General features: G+C 34.4%; 4 protein-coding genes and 1 pseudogene across 5 annotated transcripts; 1 reads left to right on the top strand and 4 right to left on the bottom strand.

Moving 5' to 3' along the window:
• Positions 6,232-7,221, bottom strand: LOC104706245 (uncharacterized GPI-anchored protein At5g19230-like). Its single transcript, XM_010422418.2, has 2 exons — positions 6,980-7,221; positions 6,232-6,874 (listed from the first exon to the last, which is right to left on the bottom strand). Exons 1-2 carry the CDS (start codon positions 7,056-7,058, stop codon positions 6,366-6,368), a joined length of 588 nt encoding a protein of 195 aa, XP_010420720.1. The 5' UTR covers positions 7,059-7,221; the 3' UTR covers positions 6,232-6,365.
• Positions 7,646-10,646, top strand: LOC104706243 (glucose-1-phosphate adenylyltransferase large subunit 1, chloroplastic). Its single transcript, XM_010422415.2, has 15 exons — positions 7,646-7,937; positions 8,051-8,164; positions 8,251-8,421; positions 8,501-8,593; positions 8,665-8,748; positions 8,834-8,889; positions 8,986-9,079; positions 9,175-9,287; positions 9,375-9,447; positions 9,528-9,608; positions 9,712-9,798; positions 9,891-9,995; positions 10,079-10,185; positions 10,296-10,356; positions 10,449-10,646. The coding sequence occupies exons 1-15, from the start codon at positions 7,713-7,715 to the stop codon at positions 10,548-10,550; spliced, it is 1,566 nt and encodes a 521-aa protein (XP_010420717.1). The 5' UTR covers positions 7,646-7,712; the 3' UTR covers positions 10,551-10,646.
• On the bottom strand, positions 10,616-13,162 carry LOC104706244 (DEAD-box ATP-dependent RNA helicase 58, chloroplastic). Of its 2 annotated transcripts, none has more exons than XM_010422416.2 (10): positions 12,858-13,162; positions 12,673-12,766; positions 12,464-12,577; positions 12,247-12,360; positions 12,021-12,125; positions 11,738-11,896; positions 11,492-11,560; positions 11,320-11,409; positions 11,102-11,242; positions 10,616-11,026 (listed from the first exon to the last, which is right to left on the bottom strand). In XM_010422416.2, exons 1-10 carry the CDS (start codon positions 13,130-13,132, stop codon positions 10,763-10,765), a joined length of 1,425 nt encoding a protein of 474 aa, XP_010420718.1. In that variant the 5' UTR covers positions 13,133-13,162; the 3' UTR covers positions 10,616-10,762. The 2 variants fall into 2 exon arrangements, with proteins under 2 accessions (XP_010420718.1, XP_010420719.1); XM_010422417.1 differs by having other exon boundaries at positions 12,464-12,573; positions 12,858-13,050.
• On the bottom strand, positions 13,392-15,120 carry LOC104706242 (annotated as a pseudogene).
• LOC104706241 lies at positions 15,841-16,779 on the bottom strand. Its single transcript, XM_010422414.2, has 2 exons — positions 16,530-16,779; positions 15,841-16,434 (listed from the first exon to the last, which is right to left on the bottom strand). Exons 1-2 carry the CDS (start codon positions 16,665-16,667, stop codon positions 16,111-16,113), a joined length of 462 nt encoding a protein of 153 aa, XP_010420716.1. The 5' UTR covers positions 16,668-16,779; the 3' UTR covers positions 15,841-16,110.

Genomic DNA, 17,463 nt, shown 5'->3' with positions numbered 1-17,463 from the left:
ATTTTTCCCCATCTCCCCATTTGTAAGGCAAATATTGTACCAAGTATTACATCCATATAATGTAAAAGCATATGGTCAAGAAATCAGATGACCAAAATTGATGCACAGCCACTCACATCCATCTATAGATAACATAAATGATGATACAATGTCATTGACTTCGATAATGAACACAAAGAGGTAACAAACGTAAAACCACCTAAACTCTTGACATTGGTACACAAGTGAAAGTAAAACTACAAGGTTGGAGAGTTTTACAAGAGAGTGAGTTGGAGTTTTGGTCGATTAGGCTGAGGCTCTACTACCTCCATGTGAATACTGTTTAAAGACAAGACATGGTGGCGATTCCATACCTGCACAAATCTGAAACAAGTCAATGAATTATAATACTTAACTCCGGTGCTTTAGTAAACGACGATCATCATCCAAGATCTTTAAGATAACAAAAATGAAAAGTTGAGTTTTAGCATGTTCTCCTTATCGTCACATCAGGAAAGGGACAAAAGACTCTTAAGTTTACAAATTTTGTCAGAGCACTCAAGATGCCGGAAAATAATAAACCCTTGAATAATCCACAGAGGGTAAGTGGACTCTTACTATCAGCAACGCTAGTAAGTTGAGACCTGTCTTGGAACACTGTTGGAAGCTTATATATTCCTAATGATGCCGCAAGTAACCTATGGACAAAGACATCTACAACCAGGGAAAGAAACAAGTTTATAACATCTAGCAGATGAAAACAAAGGGAAGACAGAGTAATTTTCACTTACCGGCATATCTCCGGATAGGGGATGTAAAATGAGTCGACATCAGTAACACCAACACACACGCCACTACCCAACCCCTTCTCACGAACTTCCCCATATTTACACTTTCTCTGTCTCTCTTTCTTAATATTTACACTTCCCCATATTTACACTTTCTCTGTCTTCTCACGAACTTCCCCATATTTACAAAAATCAAAGAATGAATGATTGATTCTATGGTCAAGTGAGATTAAAGATTTGAGATTTGGGCTTAGTTCATCACTTCTATAATATATAAAAAAAATCTCTCCTTGTGATATATAACTACAACTATAAAACAGAGCAATCACAATTACAAACTACACATCACAATAATTGAATCCCAAATCCGAAGATCCCTAAAGCAAAGCTCTCTTTCACCAAATAAATAGATGATAAGACGAACCTTTATCTCGCCGATTTGTTAGCCGGTCGACCTCGCCGTCCTCTTCCATCGCTGTGAATCGATTGAATTTCCAGATTTTCCGACAAATCGCCTCTTCCATCGCTGTTTCGAACGAGAGAGAAGAGAGAGAGAAGAGAGAGAGAGTCGCGAAGAACGAAAGAAGAAATGGAAAAAAAATATATATTTTATATTTATGCGTCTACCAATGGAGATACGCCACGTCGCGTTACTCAGGTGGTTGTTCAATTCCTTCCCAAAATAACGATATTCTCATTTTTTACTTGAAAATGGATTTTTAATTAGGATTTTGGGGCCCAATTTCGAGAATACCCCAAAGAGTATTTCCCACTAAAGATGGTCTTATATAAGATCTATTACCCATGGACAGGTCCGGCCCTTGAGACATACTTATGATACATTTGTATGTGGCCTCAAAATAAAAGCCCAATTTTTTTTTTTTTTTTTGTAAAGCTTAAGAAGGTCTGTTAGAGATCTAGATAAGGACCAACATTCCTAAATAAGTTTTTTCTCCTAGAAACTTTTTAACTTTACTGTCACTCAGTCACTCACAAATATAGTTTAGTAAACAACGTAATCGCCATTGATCGAGACCTGTTATTTATGTATGAGATTTTAAGTTCATTTTTTTTTTTTTTTTTTTAACTAGGNGGAGTTCGGGCCTGGGCCTTAATCTTCCCCATGGTCCAGGACTAGTCTTTGCTAATACCTTATGACATGGCGTAAAGCATCCCTCCCACCAGGAATCGAACTAGGGAACACAAGGATCCAACTCGTGCACTTAAACCACTAGCCCACTGCACCGGTGGTATTTTAAGTTCATTTTGCTTTCTCGACTCTTCGAAAGTCGTTGCTTGGGTTTTTTTTGTTTTCGTTTTTTTGTTTATTAAAAATATGTCTCTTCTTAGACCATTTAGGACGTGTTGAATTCAAAACTGAAGATTAAACAATTGAACATGTAGAAATAAGGGTGTTGAAGATGACGACGTTGAATTAAAAATTAAACAATTGAAATATAGTATACAATAAGGATGTTGGACTAGTGACGAAAGGTGAAGAATGGAATCATCATGTGTAATCACATGGGAGAAAGACAATGATTGGATCTCGAAATTATTAGTGTTAACTCTTCAATCATACTAGTAAACCATTTTTTTTATACCACATTGATCGGTTATCATATTTTATAAATAGATATTTATTTCATCTGATGTGGACAAACGAAAAAAAATCTTTTAAACAGAAAATATTATAATAATTGTTATTTTAACTATTTATATCCCAACAATTATGAATTTCAAAATTGATATTCCAAACAACCCCAATATACAATTTTAATTTGTTTTATTAATAATTATCCATATTTTTCATCTCTATATGATTTTAAGAAAAAAAAATTCAACTGTATGACCGTATCTTGTCACTTCTATTTTAATGTTGGTTGTAACAGATTGTAGTTGGTGGCTTGATCTAAATATTTATAATGTTTTATATATAAGATAATCACAACAAACAAAAAAACATATAAAAAATAAGAATAACATATAAAATTAGTGAATTAAGGTGTTGAAAGTTATTAAACAACTATTCTAAAATATAAAATTTATTTAATACTATTGATTAATGGGGAATTGCACCCTATAACCAACAAAAAAACTATAATTCAACAAATAACTACTTTAACCATGTATAAGTAATATACTCTATATAAACTATAATATATACTATATTATCCTTGCCCTTACTATCTCCACCTCCCTACCACCACCATCCCTACCTCCCTTACCATCACCCTCTGGCAACCCTCTCCGGTCACCGGCCTGAGGCCACTACCACCCTCCACCATCACCACTATCCCTTAAATACTAAAACAGTAATTTTGCATACTTTTCATCGTATTTATCTAATTTATTCAAATATACTGCTATAATCTTAATTATATTATTGATTTTGGTTATACAGCTAATTCATCCATAATTAATTAGGTAGAAGAGAGAGGATGATATTGAACAAAAAAATTGATGTTTAATTGAACCAATGTGGATGGTTTTAGTTCTTGTCCGTTCGATTTGATGCCACGCAAAACATGTAACCAAACTCAACATTCTGATAGGATTTTTTTTCTTCACTCAAATTTATGAGTGTAGTTATGATCATTTATACTTTGGTATATGATCAGAAGTCGTACCATTCTATTTTTGTTTCTCTCACAACCATAAACAATTAGTTGAATTTAACAAAATCTCCGTTAATTACACTAGGTATTGAGCCCCACTATATCGCTGAGAACTCATTTTAGTAAATATTTATTACAAAAAATTTTTAATTAAAATTATTTATTAAACTATTAGAATTTTTAAACTATTTAATAAAATTTCAAAAACATACAATTTTTTGAAAAATTCTTTATATTTTATTTGAAAAATATACTTTAAAAAATAATCTTACCTTCACATATGATTAAATAAATAATTATCAATGCTACACAGTACACACACCAAATTAAACAAATTTTTACGATTAACTGCCATGAGATTACATTGCAGTTGTGTTATTTCGTTCGCTTTTATTCATAACCTTTCGTTCGCATCTTTTCAATGTAACATTTTATTTGTGTCTCTTTGTAGTAACTTTTCGTAAATATTTTTTAATTTCTAAAAAAATGAATAAATGCAATCTACAGTCGTGTCTTCTCTTCTTAACCTTGCAGTCATATTTTTGTATATTTTATGAACCATTACAACTTGTTCTCTTGTTGTCAAATATGATATGTAAATGATTATATTTTTAAATTTCTTTCTTTTTGTTTTGTTTTAAATGATAAAATTATGAATACATTGTATAAGACACTATAGATTTCTTAAATAATCATTTAATAAATTACAAATATTAAAAATATTAACTGAGGACCATTATTAATATGACATAATGCTTTGTTTAAATTCATTTAAATTAATTATTTTTATATTTTTTTAGCATAACTCAAGCATATTTCTATTTCCAAAATCAATTTTTACTTCATGAAAAATGAATATTAATATTACTATTCAGTCAATCAATAAGAAAATTACCAATACTCTCAAATTTGAATATAACTAAACAAAAAATTATCACATATTTTATTTACTTGAATCAAAACTCAGTTATATATTCATATAAAAAAAGAATATATCTATTTTCATAAAGGCAGTATTGTAAATGAATATATAATACAAACAACTATCGTTTTATAGATGAAACATATTTCTATATAAAACAACTTATATTCATTAAACATTTTGGCAATTATAATAGATTATATATATATATATAGTTAATCCAATATTGAATGTACTTACTACTTATTTTTCTCCGCCTAAGATGCTGGTTAATTATCCCGAGTCACACATAAATAAATAATGTAATAAATATTAGAGGGGGACAATAATAGTTAAACTTATAACAATATTATTTAGGTGTATGATGTAGCATCACAATGTGCGCGTCTAAGGAAGATGGTCGGCCAAGGACGATCAGGTTCATTGCTCTCACACGCTCCTCTTTTTTTTTGGCAGTCAGAATCCAAAACCTTTTCAAACTTTTAAAATATTTCATATTCAGTATATTTTGTTGTTAAGATTTCAATTTGAGTGTATTATGACTAGAACTAAATATACAAATTCCCTTAATCTATATAAAGTTGTAGATAAGTCTTTGTCGTCAAGATAGTTTATTGGACAATCATCTCAACCGTCAATTTTTCTGTTGATCATCGGTTTTCTATCTCCCAATAAACTGAATATTCCCAACAGTAGAAAATATAATAGAACGAATTTTAATATTTTATTTTTATTTTTACCTTGATATTTCATAAACAGATATTTTTAAAAAAAAATAGAAATATATAAATCCATATTGTTTTCTATAATACAATTAGTTTTCTAATCAAAAAGCATGGAGTAGAAAAATATATACTTGTGACAAAAAAAAAACCAAACATATACGAGCCAATATGCTCTCATTTTCTGAAAAACCAACTTGAACCACATTTTTTAACAGCTAAAAACAAAAATTTCGGTTTGGATTCATACCAATAGAATGATAACCCTCGAGAATAGATGGTTAAAGAGAGTATCTTAAGATTACTTAAACGAAAACAAAAAATTATTCAAATATATTTTATTATTGTAGACAAAACCATAAATATCAAATTTACCAAAAAAATTGAATCGATAAATCAAAAGTTTTAATGGTTCATTAAGTAAACAAAATTTGCCGCGGTGTAATTAAAAGGTTACAACAATTCATTTAAATATATTTTAGTTATTTAAAACTAATAAATAATAATTTATGAATAGTTTATCCAAGTAACATGATCTTAAATATTAATTATACCAATATTGTAATGGTTCAATTAAACGGCTAAAATATATTTTTAATATATTAAAATTAATAATTTATGAAGATGTATACCTAGAGACTGAATATAATTAAATATTACTTTTTCATGGTGATGAAACGTCATTTCTAACAAATTCTGTTTTAACTAATACAAATATAAAAAAAAATTGAATACAATGATGAGAAGTTATATATATATAGATTTATAAAGATGTTAAAATTTGAATAGACACAACTGTTTGTAAAAGACACAACTCTATATTCAAAAGACGCAACTTTTGAGAGAGACACAACTGTAAAAAATTTCTGTCAAAATTATAAAATTCTCTTATAACTAATACAAATATAAAGAAAATTTGAATACAATGATGGGAAGTCACTTATATATAAATTTATAAAGATGTGAACATTTGAATAAACACAACTGATTGTAAGAGACGCAACTTTTTAGAAAGATGCAACCATTGAAATTTTCTATCAAAAAAATATATACATATTTTACGAAAAGGTACTACGAAAAATCACAACTGTTATTGGTATTTATTCAAATTGTTATTATTATATAGATTTGCATTGGCATGAGATAAAAAACTAATTAAATTGCGAAAAGTATATTCTAATTAAAAAGAGAGAGAAGAAAAAATTAACACTATCAAGAAAGGGGACTTACTCCAATATTTTTCTTCTCACCGTTAACGTTATCACATTTCACAATATAATAAGAAACAACGAAAACGAGGTGACTTAAAAACGTGGAGGAAAAAAAAAAATGGGACTCAAAACATGAAGAAACAAAAGAGAAGGAACAAGAAAGTTGAAGAAACAACAACGCCATTAACTCCGAATGCAAAAGCTCCTGATGAGTTTGCGGCCAAAGAATAGCCACCTTCCCGTGTGTTTGTAGTGAGGATGACAACAATCCAGTTACCACCTTTGGCAATACCAATTCCAGTGAACTTGGAATCATTCAAGTTCTTGATTACGACAAGGGTGAAATTTCTCAAGACAGGAATCGGATCATAGTCAGGAGCACAAGCTTTCATTATCTCGCCGTCTCTGATTACGGTTGTTCTGAGGCGACACTTAGCGAGGAGGTTAGGGAAGTTTGGGATTCTAGGATCTGTTCCGGGGACTAAGGCGAATCCATTGGTGTTTGAGCAGGTTTGGTTCTTGAATTGGTCTGCGACTTCGTCTGCCAGACAGTCTGCGTTGTTGTTCTTTGTTAACGTTTTTAGGTTTAGTGATGTTCTGTATTCGTTGAATACTTTAAGAAGATTTTCTTCATCTGTGGATCTCGAAAACAGACCACTAAAATATATCAATCGGAAGTATTATTTTAGTAAACAAAAGAGATCAAGAAACTTAAGTTTCTTGATCAAGAAGATCTTACCGGAGTCGGAAAGAACAAGACGATGAAGGGAGAAAAAGACTGAGAGAAGAAAGAGTAGATGGAGCTTCGAAATCGCCATTGATGCAGAGGTTCTTCCTTACTTCTTTGGCGAGTTGTTTTGGTGATGATGAACCTGTCACTTATTTATGAGAATGTTATGGTCCCTTTGCTTTCAAAGTCGTTGCTTCTGTTTAGTTCTAATGGGATTTATTTTATTCTTCTTCACTCAATTATGAGTCTTATTTTTTTCTTCTTTAGGCAACAACTCAATTATGAGTTGAATTTTAACAAACGTTTATTCTAAGGTTATTAATTTATTCAGAAATACAAAATAACATCAGCAACAAACTTGAATTTTTGTCCTTCGCTTACACCATCTCCATTAATTACATTTTGCATGGCATGTTGGCATGAGATTAGAAGAAACTAAATTGAGAAAGTATATATTCTAAGAAGAAAAAAAAAAATCTCTTTTGATTTTGAATTTTCTTAACATAAGTCTCGAGTAGAAGAAGAATATGCCATTGCAAGACAGATCAAGACAAAAGAGCAATGTCTTAAAATCTGAATACAAAATAAAAACTGGTGGTGTATGTGACTTAATGAAGATAGGGTGGACCAAATCCTTCCAAAAAAAATCAACTAAAAGACAGTTTCATGCACAACTCTCTCCTCTTCTCTTTTATCTCCCCCTCTCCTCAAGCCTTTCTAGAGCCAAATATTTCCTGCGAAAATGGTGGTTTCTGCTGACTGCAGAATCTCCCTCTCTGCCCCAAGCTGCCTACGCAGCTCCAGGGGGTTAACTAGGCACATTAAGCTTGGCAGCTTCTGCAATGGTGAGCTCATGGGGAAGAAGCTCAACTGGGCTCAGCCTCCAAATATTCGACTTCGATTTTCTTCTACTAACTTCTCTACGAGAGTTTCAATGTCTTTAAATAGTGTGGCTGGAGAGATCAAGGTAAAAAGTTTCAAACTTTTAGCTTCTGCTTTCTATTCTCAATCTTCTTCTTCAATCTTCAAGCTCATCAAATGTGTCCCTGCACTGCATTTGCTTATGTCAACAACCTCCAGGCACAAGAACTTGAGACTGAGAAAAGAGATCCAAAGACAGTTGCTTCCATTATTCTTGGAGGTGGAGCAGGAACTCGACTCTTTCCTCTCACAAAACGTCGAGCCAAGCCTGCAGTTAGTTGCTTCTCTGCTGCAAAGTTTCCAATACTGATTTTCGTGCCACAAAAGTATAACTAATCGGGAATATGTGTGAATTGTAGGTCCCTATCGGCGGAGCGTATAGGTTGATAGATGTACCAATGAGCAATTGCATCAACAGTGGAATCAACAAAGTATACATACTCACACAATATAACTCAGCATCATTGAACAGGCATTTAGCCCGTGCTTACAACTCCAATGGAGTTGGCTTTGGAGATGGCTATATTGAGGTTCCACATTCATTCTTCATCATCTATTACGAGCCAAGCTGGTTTCATACATCTGAGGCAATTGTTTGAAAAAATTCAGGTTCTTGCAGCCACTCAAACGCCAGGAGAATCTGGTAAAAGGTGGTTTCAAGGTACAGCAGATGCAGTTCGGCAATTCCATTGGCTTTTCGAGGTAGGAATAAGACTCTATAACTAACTTATCTTCACATGAATAGACAAGCGGTCCAACAATTCTTTTCATAGGATGCAAGGAGCAAGGACATAGAGGATGTGTTGATCCTTTCTGGAGATCACCTCTATAGGATGGATTATATGGATTTTATACAGGTGAGACAAGATTACTTGAAACCATGTCTTTCATCAAGAGTTAGTTACTCTCAGAGACTCCAACCATGTCTACTTAAATCTTCAGGATCATCGGCAGAGTGGCGCAGATATTAGCATTTCCTGCATACCAATAGATGACAGGTGAATGCAAAAGAGTATATATAGCAATTTTCCCAACTTATTATGCTGAATCAAAGATCATGATTTCTTATAATCCCTTTTTGTGTTACATGGTAGACGTGCCTCAGATTTTGGTCTTATGAAGATAGACGACAAAGGAAGAGTTCTCTCTTTCAGTGAAAAACCTAAAGGAGACGAACTGAAAGCAATGGTATGTTTGAAAAACTTGGGGGATTATATTTTTCAGCAATAATAGCATCTCAGAACAAAACCTGAAGATTTGTTCTAACCTCGGGGTATCCTTAGGCAGTAGACACAACTATTTTAGGACTTTCCAAGGAGGAAGCTGAAAAGAAACCATACATAGCATCAATGGGAGTTTATGTTTTCAAGAAAGAAATACTGTTGAATATCTTGAGGTAACACCATTAGTTCTAGATTTTGTCTTTGCATTCTAAGAACGATGCAAAACAAATATCATATCTTGCAACTGTTTTTGAAATCAGATGGCGTTTCCCCACGGCAAACGACTTTGGTTCAGAGATTATACCCTTCTCAGCTAAAGAATTCTATATGAATGTCAGTAACATTCAGATTAAGCACACAAGTTCATTCAATGAGTAACGTTATATCAAGGAATAACAAGATCTTTTGAGCAGGCTTATCTCTTTAAAGACTACTGGGAAGATATAGGAACAATAAGATCTTTCTTTGAGGCAAATCTCGCCCTCACTGAGCATGTAAGGACGAATATATTCAGGGACAACTCTATTTCCCATGATATTGTTCATAATAATATATACTCGTATTGATATCACATTCGTCTACATGTATACCTTTTAGCCGCCGGCATTTAGTTTCTACGACGCAGCGAAACCAATCTATACATCAAGGAGAAACCTGCCACCATCAAAAATAGACAGCTCTAAGGTAAATAAAACCAGCCATGATATTTACTTCCATACATTTCGGTTTTGGCCCACTTTGTTCAGGATTAACTCTCGACTTCATTACATGTGAAGCTCGTTGATTCAATCATTTCTCATGGAAGCTTCTTAACCAACTGCTTGATTGAGCACAGCATTGTGGGAATTAGATCAAGAGTAGGCAGTAACGTTCAGTTAAAGGTAGGCAAAACAAGTATCTTTCTAAGAATGAAAGGACTAGACTCTAAGATTGTATAATGATCTAAAATGTATGGAAACTCTAGGACACGGTGATGCTTGGGGCAGACTTTTACGAAACTGAAGCAGAAGTTGCAGCACTGCTTGCTGAGGGAAAGGTTCCCGTTGGAATAGGAGAGAACACAAAAATTAAGTAAGACTAACTATAAACTTTACATGGTTTACCTTAGAAACAGTTCTCATTTGTGAAGTTTCCCCATTCCTTTCTTCCTTTTTGTTTATACCTTCTCCTTTTCTCTGCAGAGAATGCATAATAGACAAGAATGCTAGAGTTGGGAAGAATGTAATCATCGCAAACTCAGAGGTAAAATTATCTTTGAGTTAGGAAAATATGGATCCATCAGATGTACATATCTACGGTTACTAATCTAATTCCACTAATGTTATGGTTTGCAGGGCATACAAGAAGCAGATAGGTCATCCGATGGATTTTACATCAGATCCGGCATTACAGTAATCTTGAAGAATTCGGTAATTAAAGATGGAGTTGTGATATGATGATACCTTTTAAGTTTTAACTGTGAGAACTAAAAAGTAAGAATGTAGAGCATAAGAATCAAAACTAAATAAAATTTCTTTGATAATGATGACACTTCTCATACACTCTTCCCATCTAACTATTTAGTTACATTAGACTGATGGTGTCTGGACTCAACCGTATATGTGGCAAATAAGACAAATTTTCTGCACTGGTATAAGTAATACTGTACTTACAAAATGAGTTCCTCGCAGCTGAACATAAGTTCATTTTCGTATCTTTGCAAGACAAATCTTTCCTCCGACATGATCAGATTGGCAACGATGCACTTTTTGTCAGAAAAGGGTATTCGACCAGCTCTTCCAGCTCGGTGCAGATAATCTGTAGCCGTTTGTGGGAGATCAAAGTTGAAGATATGAGTTGTTTCTGGTAGATCAATCCCTCTTGCTGCAATATCAGTAGAAACAAGAAGAAAACCTCCTCCTTGCCTGATTTCCTATAGGAAAGCATGAAGATTAGTAACAAGTACACACATCTAGGATTAGCATCCGCAGACAAAAGAACCACGTACTGTTAGTGAAGCTGCTCGTGAATTGAAATTCATGTCCCCCTCTAGTAGGAGGATCTCCAGCGAGCCATTGTATGAAGTTTTAAGGAATTCCATTAGTAGAGTTGTCGATGGATCATTTCCAACCTTTTTTGACTTCTCAGACTGAAAAGAAGAAACAGAAAAGGGTGTTAAATGGTTAGATGAAGTTAAGTTAGGAGGGAAATAGATGCTTCCAATACCTGCTCCCCGACAAAAATTATAGCTGATTCAGGTGCATCAGACTCTAACAAGGCAAGCAGCATTTGATGTTTATTTGTCTTCTGACACATCTGCCAAAATAGAGGTTAGATGTACTTATAGATTAATATCATGACAAAAGAAGTGGAAGGATGCTAAGAAGTTAAGTCTTACAACGAATCTGTGAAGAAGGCACAAAGGCATGGGCATGATTGCGCTAACATGAACATGGACAACATCCCTCTGCAGAAATATGAGGAAATACAACTGACTTGAGTCCCTAGTTCAGATTTTATATTGCCAAGTGTAAAGTGGGGTGGTATCTACATGAGTACATTCTACAGTAGCCCACAAATCATTTGATTCATTAACCAAGCCCGAACATAAATCAGATGTAAAAGAAACATTTCATAAGCTAACCTTTGTCCACTTTTGCTGTATACAGTCATGCACAAAATGTTTATGCTGGGGAATGGAAGCACTGGCAAAAACTGTCTGACGTTTATCGCATGAAGAAAATGAAGTCAAAAGCTTCCGCACAGAACCAACTTGTTTTGAAGAGTAGAATAAGAAATCAACCTACCAAAGTGACCATTCAGATATATACCGGGGTCAGAAAATNTCCTGGGTCAGAACAACCGAAATCATTTTTCTATGGATAATTAAGTTGAACAGTACAATACAGTTAGAAAAAAGTTTTTACCTCATCTAAAACAAGAACTCTCACAGAGTCAAGTCTAAATATGTGCTTTTCTAGCATGTGACACAAACTTGCTACCGTAGCAACCAAAATCGCTGGTGGCTCAGCCTGAAAAAAAAGTTAAATTTGCTGAACTAAATCACAAGAAGAAGTGACTAAAACACTTAAAAAAAAAAAACTCTTTTGAACAACCTAATCTATCTAACTTAATAAGATCTTAAAATCCAACCTTGAGCCAGCTTTTGTGCCTTCTTAGCGTACCTCCATCTAAGAGAGCCATTACTGTACATCCTTTCACATCAAAATCCGATTTTGCAGCCAACATTCTAGCAACTTTTGTAACCTAAACCCAAAGAGGCAACAAATTATAATCATATCACAAAAAAACATCAAGTCAGATTAGTGAAGATTTCAAAACCAATGCCTACTACTACTAGTTCACTTACTTGCATACCGAGCTCTCGAGTGGGTACAACAATTACAGCTTGCACAGAAGATCGTTGAGGATTAATAAGAGAGAATATGTGTAACAGGTAAGTCAATGTCTTGCCTGAACCTGTCTAAGATTACCCCAAAAAAAAAAACATAACAACATTAACCAAAAGTTTCAAAACAGATAATCAAAAGAGAGAAGCATGATGAGAAGAAAAAGGACTTGAGCATGGAGGATGCAGTCACGGCCTGTAAACAAAGTAGGTAGAGCTTCTCTTTGTATGTCTGTGGGTAACACAAACCCAATCTCCTCCATTCTACACACCATTTTTTCAAAAATATAATCAATAAAGTTTCGATTTTTATTAGTACTTTTCAAAATCAAAAGCAAGTGAAACGAAAGCTTACCTGTGCAAAATATGCTCCGGCACAAAACCTTGGCAGATTTGACGTAGAGTCAAAGCAGTTGTTTCACTGGCACTGTTGCTTTCGATTTCAGAGAAAGTGTCCGCGACGGCTTGGAGGTTAATAATTCGAGAATCAGAGGAGGATTTGAGAGCTTTCCTTGCGGAAGTAGAGTGAAAGAAACTGGAGTTTAGTGTTGAGAAGAGGGAAGGATGAAAGGTTGAGGCTTTAGGGATGAGAGCGAGATGAGGAACAAAGAGAAGAAGCTGTGACGCCATTGTTGAGCTCCGAAAGAGAAAACAAATCCGAAACGAAGGTTTTTTAGATAAAAAGAGATTAAATGATTTTTGTTTAATTTAAAAATAAAATAAAACTATTAATTTTTAAAATTCTAGTAATTTTTTTCGAGGAAAAATTTTACAATTTATTTTCACTAATTCATTTGTTGAAGTAAATGCTTATTTTCTGATAATGTTGGTATTGAATTTGCAAACACAAAAGTCTCAAGTGGGAACTACAAAACATGAACCTGTTCACTGCATAAAAGCCTGATTCATATACATTTAGTGGTTCATATGAAAAACATACATATAGTATGATGACCTAAAGCTATAATTTTACTATTTGCTTCTACTTATTTTTGTTGTGTTCCACTTTTCTATGGTTTTGTACCATTGCCACTGGACAACCAAGCTAACGAGTCTAATTAAGCCACAAAACATAATTTCAATGAAAGCGAGCCAATACGATCTCTGAGGGGACATGCCGGCGCTCGCAATAGATAGTAAGAAGCTGATGAAATGGCATGTCACTGTGGATTTTCCTGCTTTGATACCATCGAGACATATCTTGGCTACTTCTTTGGTTTTCATTGAAGCTGAAGATGCTGCTATGATGGAAGTCAGCTCGGGCCTCTTCTTCTGTTCTGAGAGCCAACACAAGAAAAAGCAAATAATCTCTCAAAATGAATCTGAATTACTTATAATGAACTAAATAGAACGCAGAGCAGTAATCAATTTTTACCAAGATAAAAAATCACACAAGGAGGCAAATGTTTTACTTTTTTAAAGAGAAAAACAAAGACTATTTTTACTGAACCGGTTGGACTGGAACTGCAACTAATCTAGAAGTCAACTGAGTCATCTCATCAGTATAATGAGACGCCCAAATGACAATCCACGATCCTAGCTTAAGTGTTTCATGCTCTATACTTCTTTACCCATGATGTAATAATGATCTTTAAAAAGTTAAAAAAAAAAAAGATTCTGGATTGTCTTACCTTCTTGAAACTTGAGTGTATCAGTGTCAGGAGGAAACAAGAGAGTCACATGAATGTCATCAGAAATAACTTCTTGCTGCAACGCTTGTGCTAATCCCTAAAGCCCAAACTTGCTCGCTGAATATGCAGTGTAACCGTAGATACCTGCCTGAAAAGATTAAAAACCACAATACATCACAAAGGCTATCCAAGAAAACGCATCCGCAAGTTCTTTCACAAATTCAAGAAACTATCACAAGGGCTTCACAGACAAATCAAGAGTGATTCCTTCATCTAACTAGGAGACTATGAATCGAGGCGAACCTGGCCGGCTTGAGACGAGACAAGAGAAATGGAGGCAGGACCACGACCTTCCCTACTAGCTTTCATGGCAGGCAAAGCCGCAATAATCACATTGAAGCTCCCAACAAGATTCACATCAATCATCAACTTAACCTCCTCGTGACTCTGTTTCTCAAGCTCCTTCCCAATAAACACGCCTTGATTCACAATTAACACATCGATCGTCCCCGATTCATCAACCGCCTTCGAGACTGCGTCGAAATCGCGGATGTCGGCAGAGAACGTGGCGACCTCGACGCCGGTGGCTAGCTGGACGGATCGTTTGGCCTCGTCGAGCTTTTCGGCTGAGCGAGAGAGGATTGAGACTCGAGCTCCCTCGGCGGCGGCACGATGAGCGAGAGCTAGACCTATGCCGCTTGATCCACCGGTGATGAAGACGTGGCGAGATTTGATAGCGATCTTGACGGATCTTGGCCGTACGATCAATGCTAAGATGATGAGAAGAGTGATGAAGAAGAAGAAGAAGAAGAAGAAGAGGAAGAGAGAATAAATTGCCGCCATTGTAACGCTCTTCAATTCACACTAATCGAAGATGATTAAGAGACTCATTAGTCATAACAAAAATCTAATTAAATTAACTAATGAGTGTTTACAATAGAATTAAAAAAAACTCTCTTTTATGACCGAAAACATTAATCTTACTATTACTGAACTAAATTAACGACAATAATTTCTTGTATTGTTTCCACCGACCGCCAACTATAACTTAAATAAAAATAAATATTTATTTATAGCAATAAACAACAAAATGTTGTAGCGGAATCTGAATCTCCATCGGATACAATTTTGTATATGTAATTTTTGTGTTGAGATTTGGTTGTTAACTTGTTATTAAATTACATGTAGATAAAGACATCTTACAAGTATTTAACTATTTAAGTGAAGTATGTTTATGAAGAAATAACTAGAAAACTTATGATATATTATTTAAACTTTTTTTTTTCTTTGTAAATTTTTTTAAGAAAGAAAGAATTAATGTGAGACTATGTGATATATTATGAAAAACAAGTGATTTTTTTATGGAAAGCTTCATCATCATATTATTTTACTCTAAATAGAAATACTAAAAGAATAAGGAGATTTTTTTAATAATGGCATAGAGAAGTAGAAAAAGAAAGAGAGAGATGGGCATGTGAGTGGCAAAAGACAGAAGGTGTGTGTGAGCTTGTGACAGTCTTTTGGACTTCGTAGTAGATCTGACTTCTTCTTTTATTATTCAGACAGTGTGGCAAACTCGTCTGCGATGTCCCATAGACATTGATTGATTGGAGAGAGAGAGAGAGACATGGAACATTTGCTAGTTTCACATGGGGCTTGTCTTCACACATTCCCTCTATCAATCTTGTTTGTAATCAACCAAGAAAATTCACATACTTAATTTTAATTCAATCCTTAAAAGATTACAAACTGCAAAAAAAAATAAAGTCAGTCAATCTCTAAAATGATGAACAAGAAAGAGTTACATAATAAAAAAGCAAGAACAAACTTGGAACATATCTCCAAGACCTTCCTTATACAGTCCTTTATTTATTCGCTGATTTACAAAACAAATAAATCTTATGCATCTAATTTAACTATTAAGAATTGATCACACTGAATCATGAATCTTCTTTCAGAATATTTGTTAAAATTTAATCAAGTGTAGATAGATGATGCATCTCCGTAGGTTCTTCTCGGGATATGAGCATGGACACTAGTGTTCATGTTTCTCTTGTTGTTGTTGTTGTGAGTGGTGAGAGTACTTCTTGCGTTCTCATGATTCTGCTGATAGTACTCTTGTCTGTTTTGTTGAAGAGAGTGTTGTTGCTTGGCGTTGAAGGAACTATACTTACCTTGCTTCTGATGGTGATGAGGTCTTCTCCTTGGGTGAGAAGATTTAGGGATGAACACACCAGTCCCTTTGCTCTGTTCTTGATGATACATATATGGAGCCGTTTGGTAACCTCCTCTGAAGAGACCCTGTTCCCACAAAATTTTCAAGAAACACAGTTAGAGAGAGGGAGAGGGATGCATATAGAGAGGAAGTAAGTGTATGTATGGAAAGAGGAACAAACCTGGAATGAAAGAGAGGGCGAGGAGGAGGAAAGAGAAACAGGGTTTAGCTGTTCATCTTCATCCGTGATGAGAAGAGAGATCTGTTTGCTTATGTCTGCAAAGAAGACATCATCATCAAGCTCTAACTCCATAGCCATGTATATCTTAGCTTTCAAGTGTCTCAAGACTTTTGTTGTTCTGTAGAAACAAAGTCTTTTGTGTAATTTATTTTTGGTTTTGCTTCAAGTGGAGTTCGAGGGAATGTTGAAAGAGTCAGATAAATAGGCAAGAGAGAGTTGGCATTTAGAGAGAGAGAGAGAGAAGAGCATGTGGGTGGTAGAGTGGGTCCAGAGAAAAGAAAGAGATTTTTTTAACAATGTAAATCTAATCTGGCTAAGTCCCCACTCAACACAACATGAAGGACAGAAGGAGGAGGTTGTGTATTGATGTTATCCAGTAGTTACATTTTTAAAAAGATAGAATCAAAGCTCATATACAACACAACCCATATTCACTCTGTTTTTATTACCTTTTAACACTAAACTTCTCATATTTGACCATAAACTTTGATATATTTACCAAATTACTACTACTAATAGGTTATCAACAAAATCTGAATAATCGAACTGAACCAATTTAATACTCATTTAGTTACACTTGGTTTTCATTACTTATCATGATACTGGCAAAAAAGAAACACTATCTACAATAGGGCCTAAGGAAATCTTTGTTATGGCTATAAGATCATAGAACAGCCACATCCGAAGACAGTCTGTGGTTGGCAATTGAGGAAATGGACAATGATCAATTTGGATTTGGCAGAGAGATTGAGAGAGAGAGAGAGAGAAAATCTTAACTCATTTGATATGATATGGTTTGGGGATAGTGTTTGAGTGAAGTAGGGTCAGACACCAATCCTACTTGATAGTTCATTAAAAACGATTTCCCAAATGA

Source organism: Camelina sativa, chromosome 8 (assembly GCF_000633955.1).
Source record: "Camelina sativa cultivar DH55 chromosome 8, Cs, whole genome shotgun sequence".
NCBI lineage: Eukaryota > Viridiplantae > Streptophyta > Magnoliopsida > Brassicales > Brassicaceae > Camelina > Camelina sativa.
This window is presented reverse-complemented; position numbering and strand designations above follow the sequence as displayed.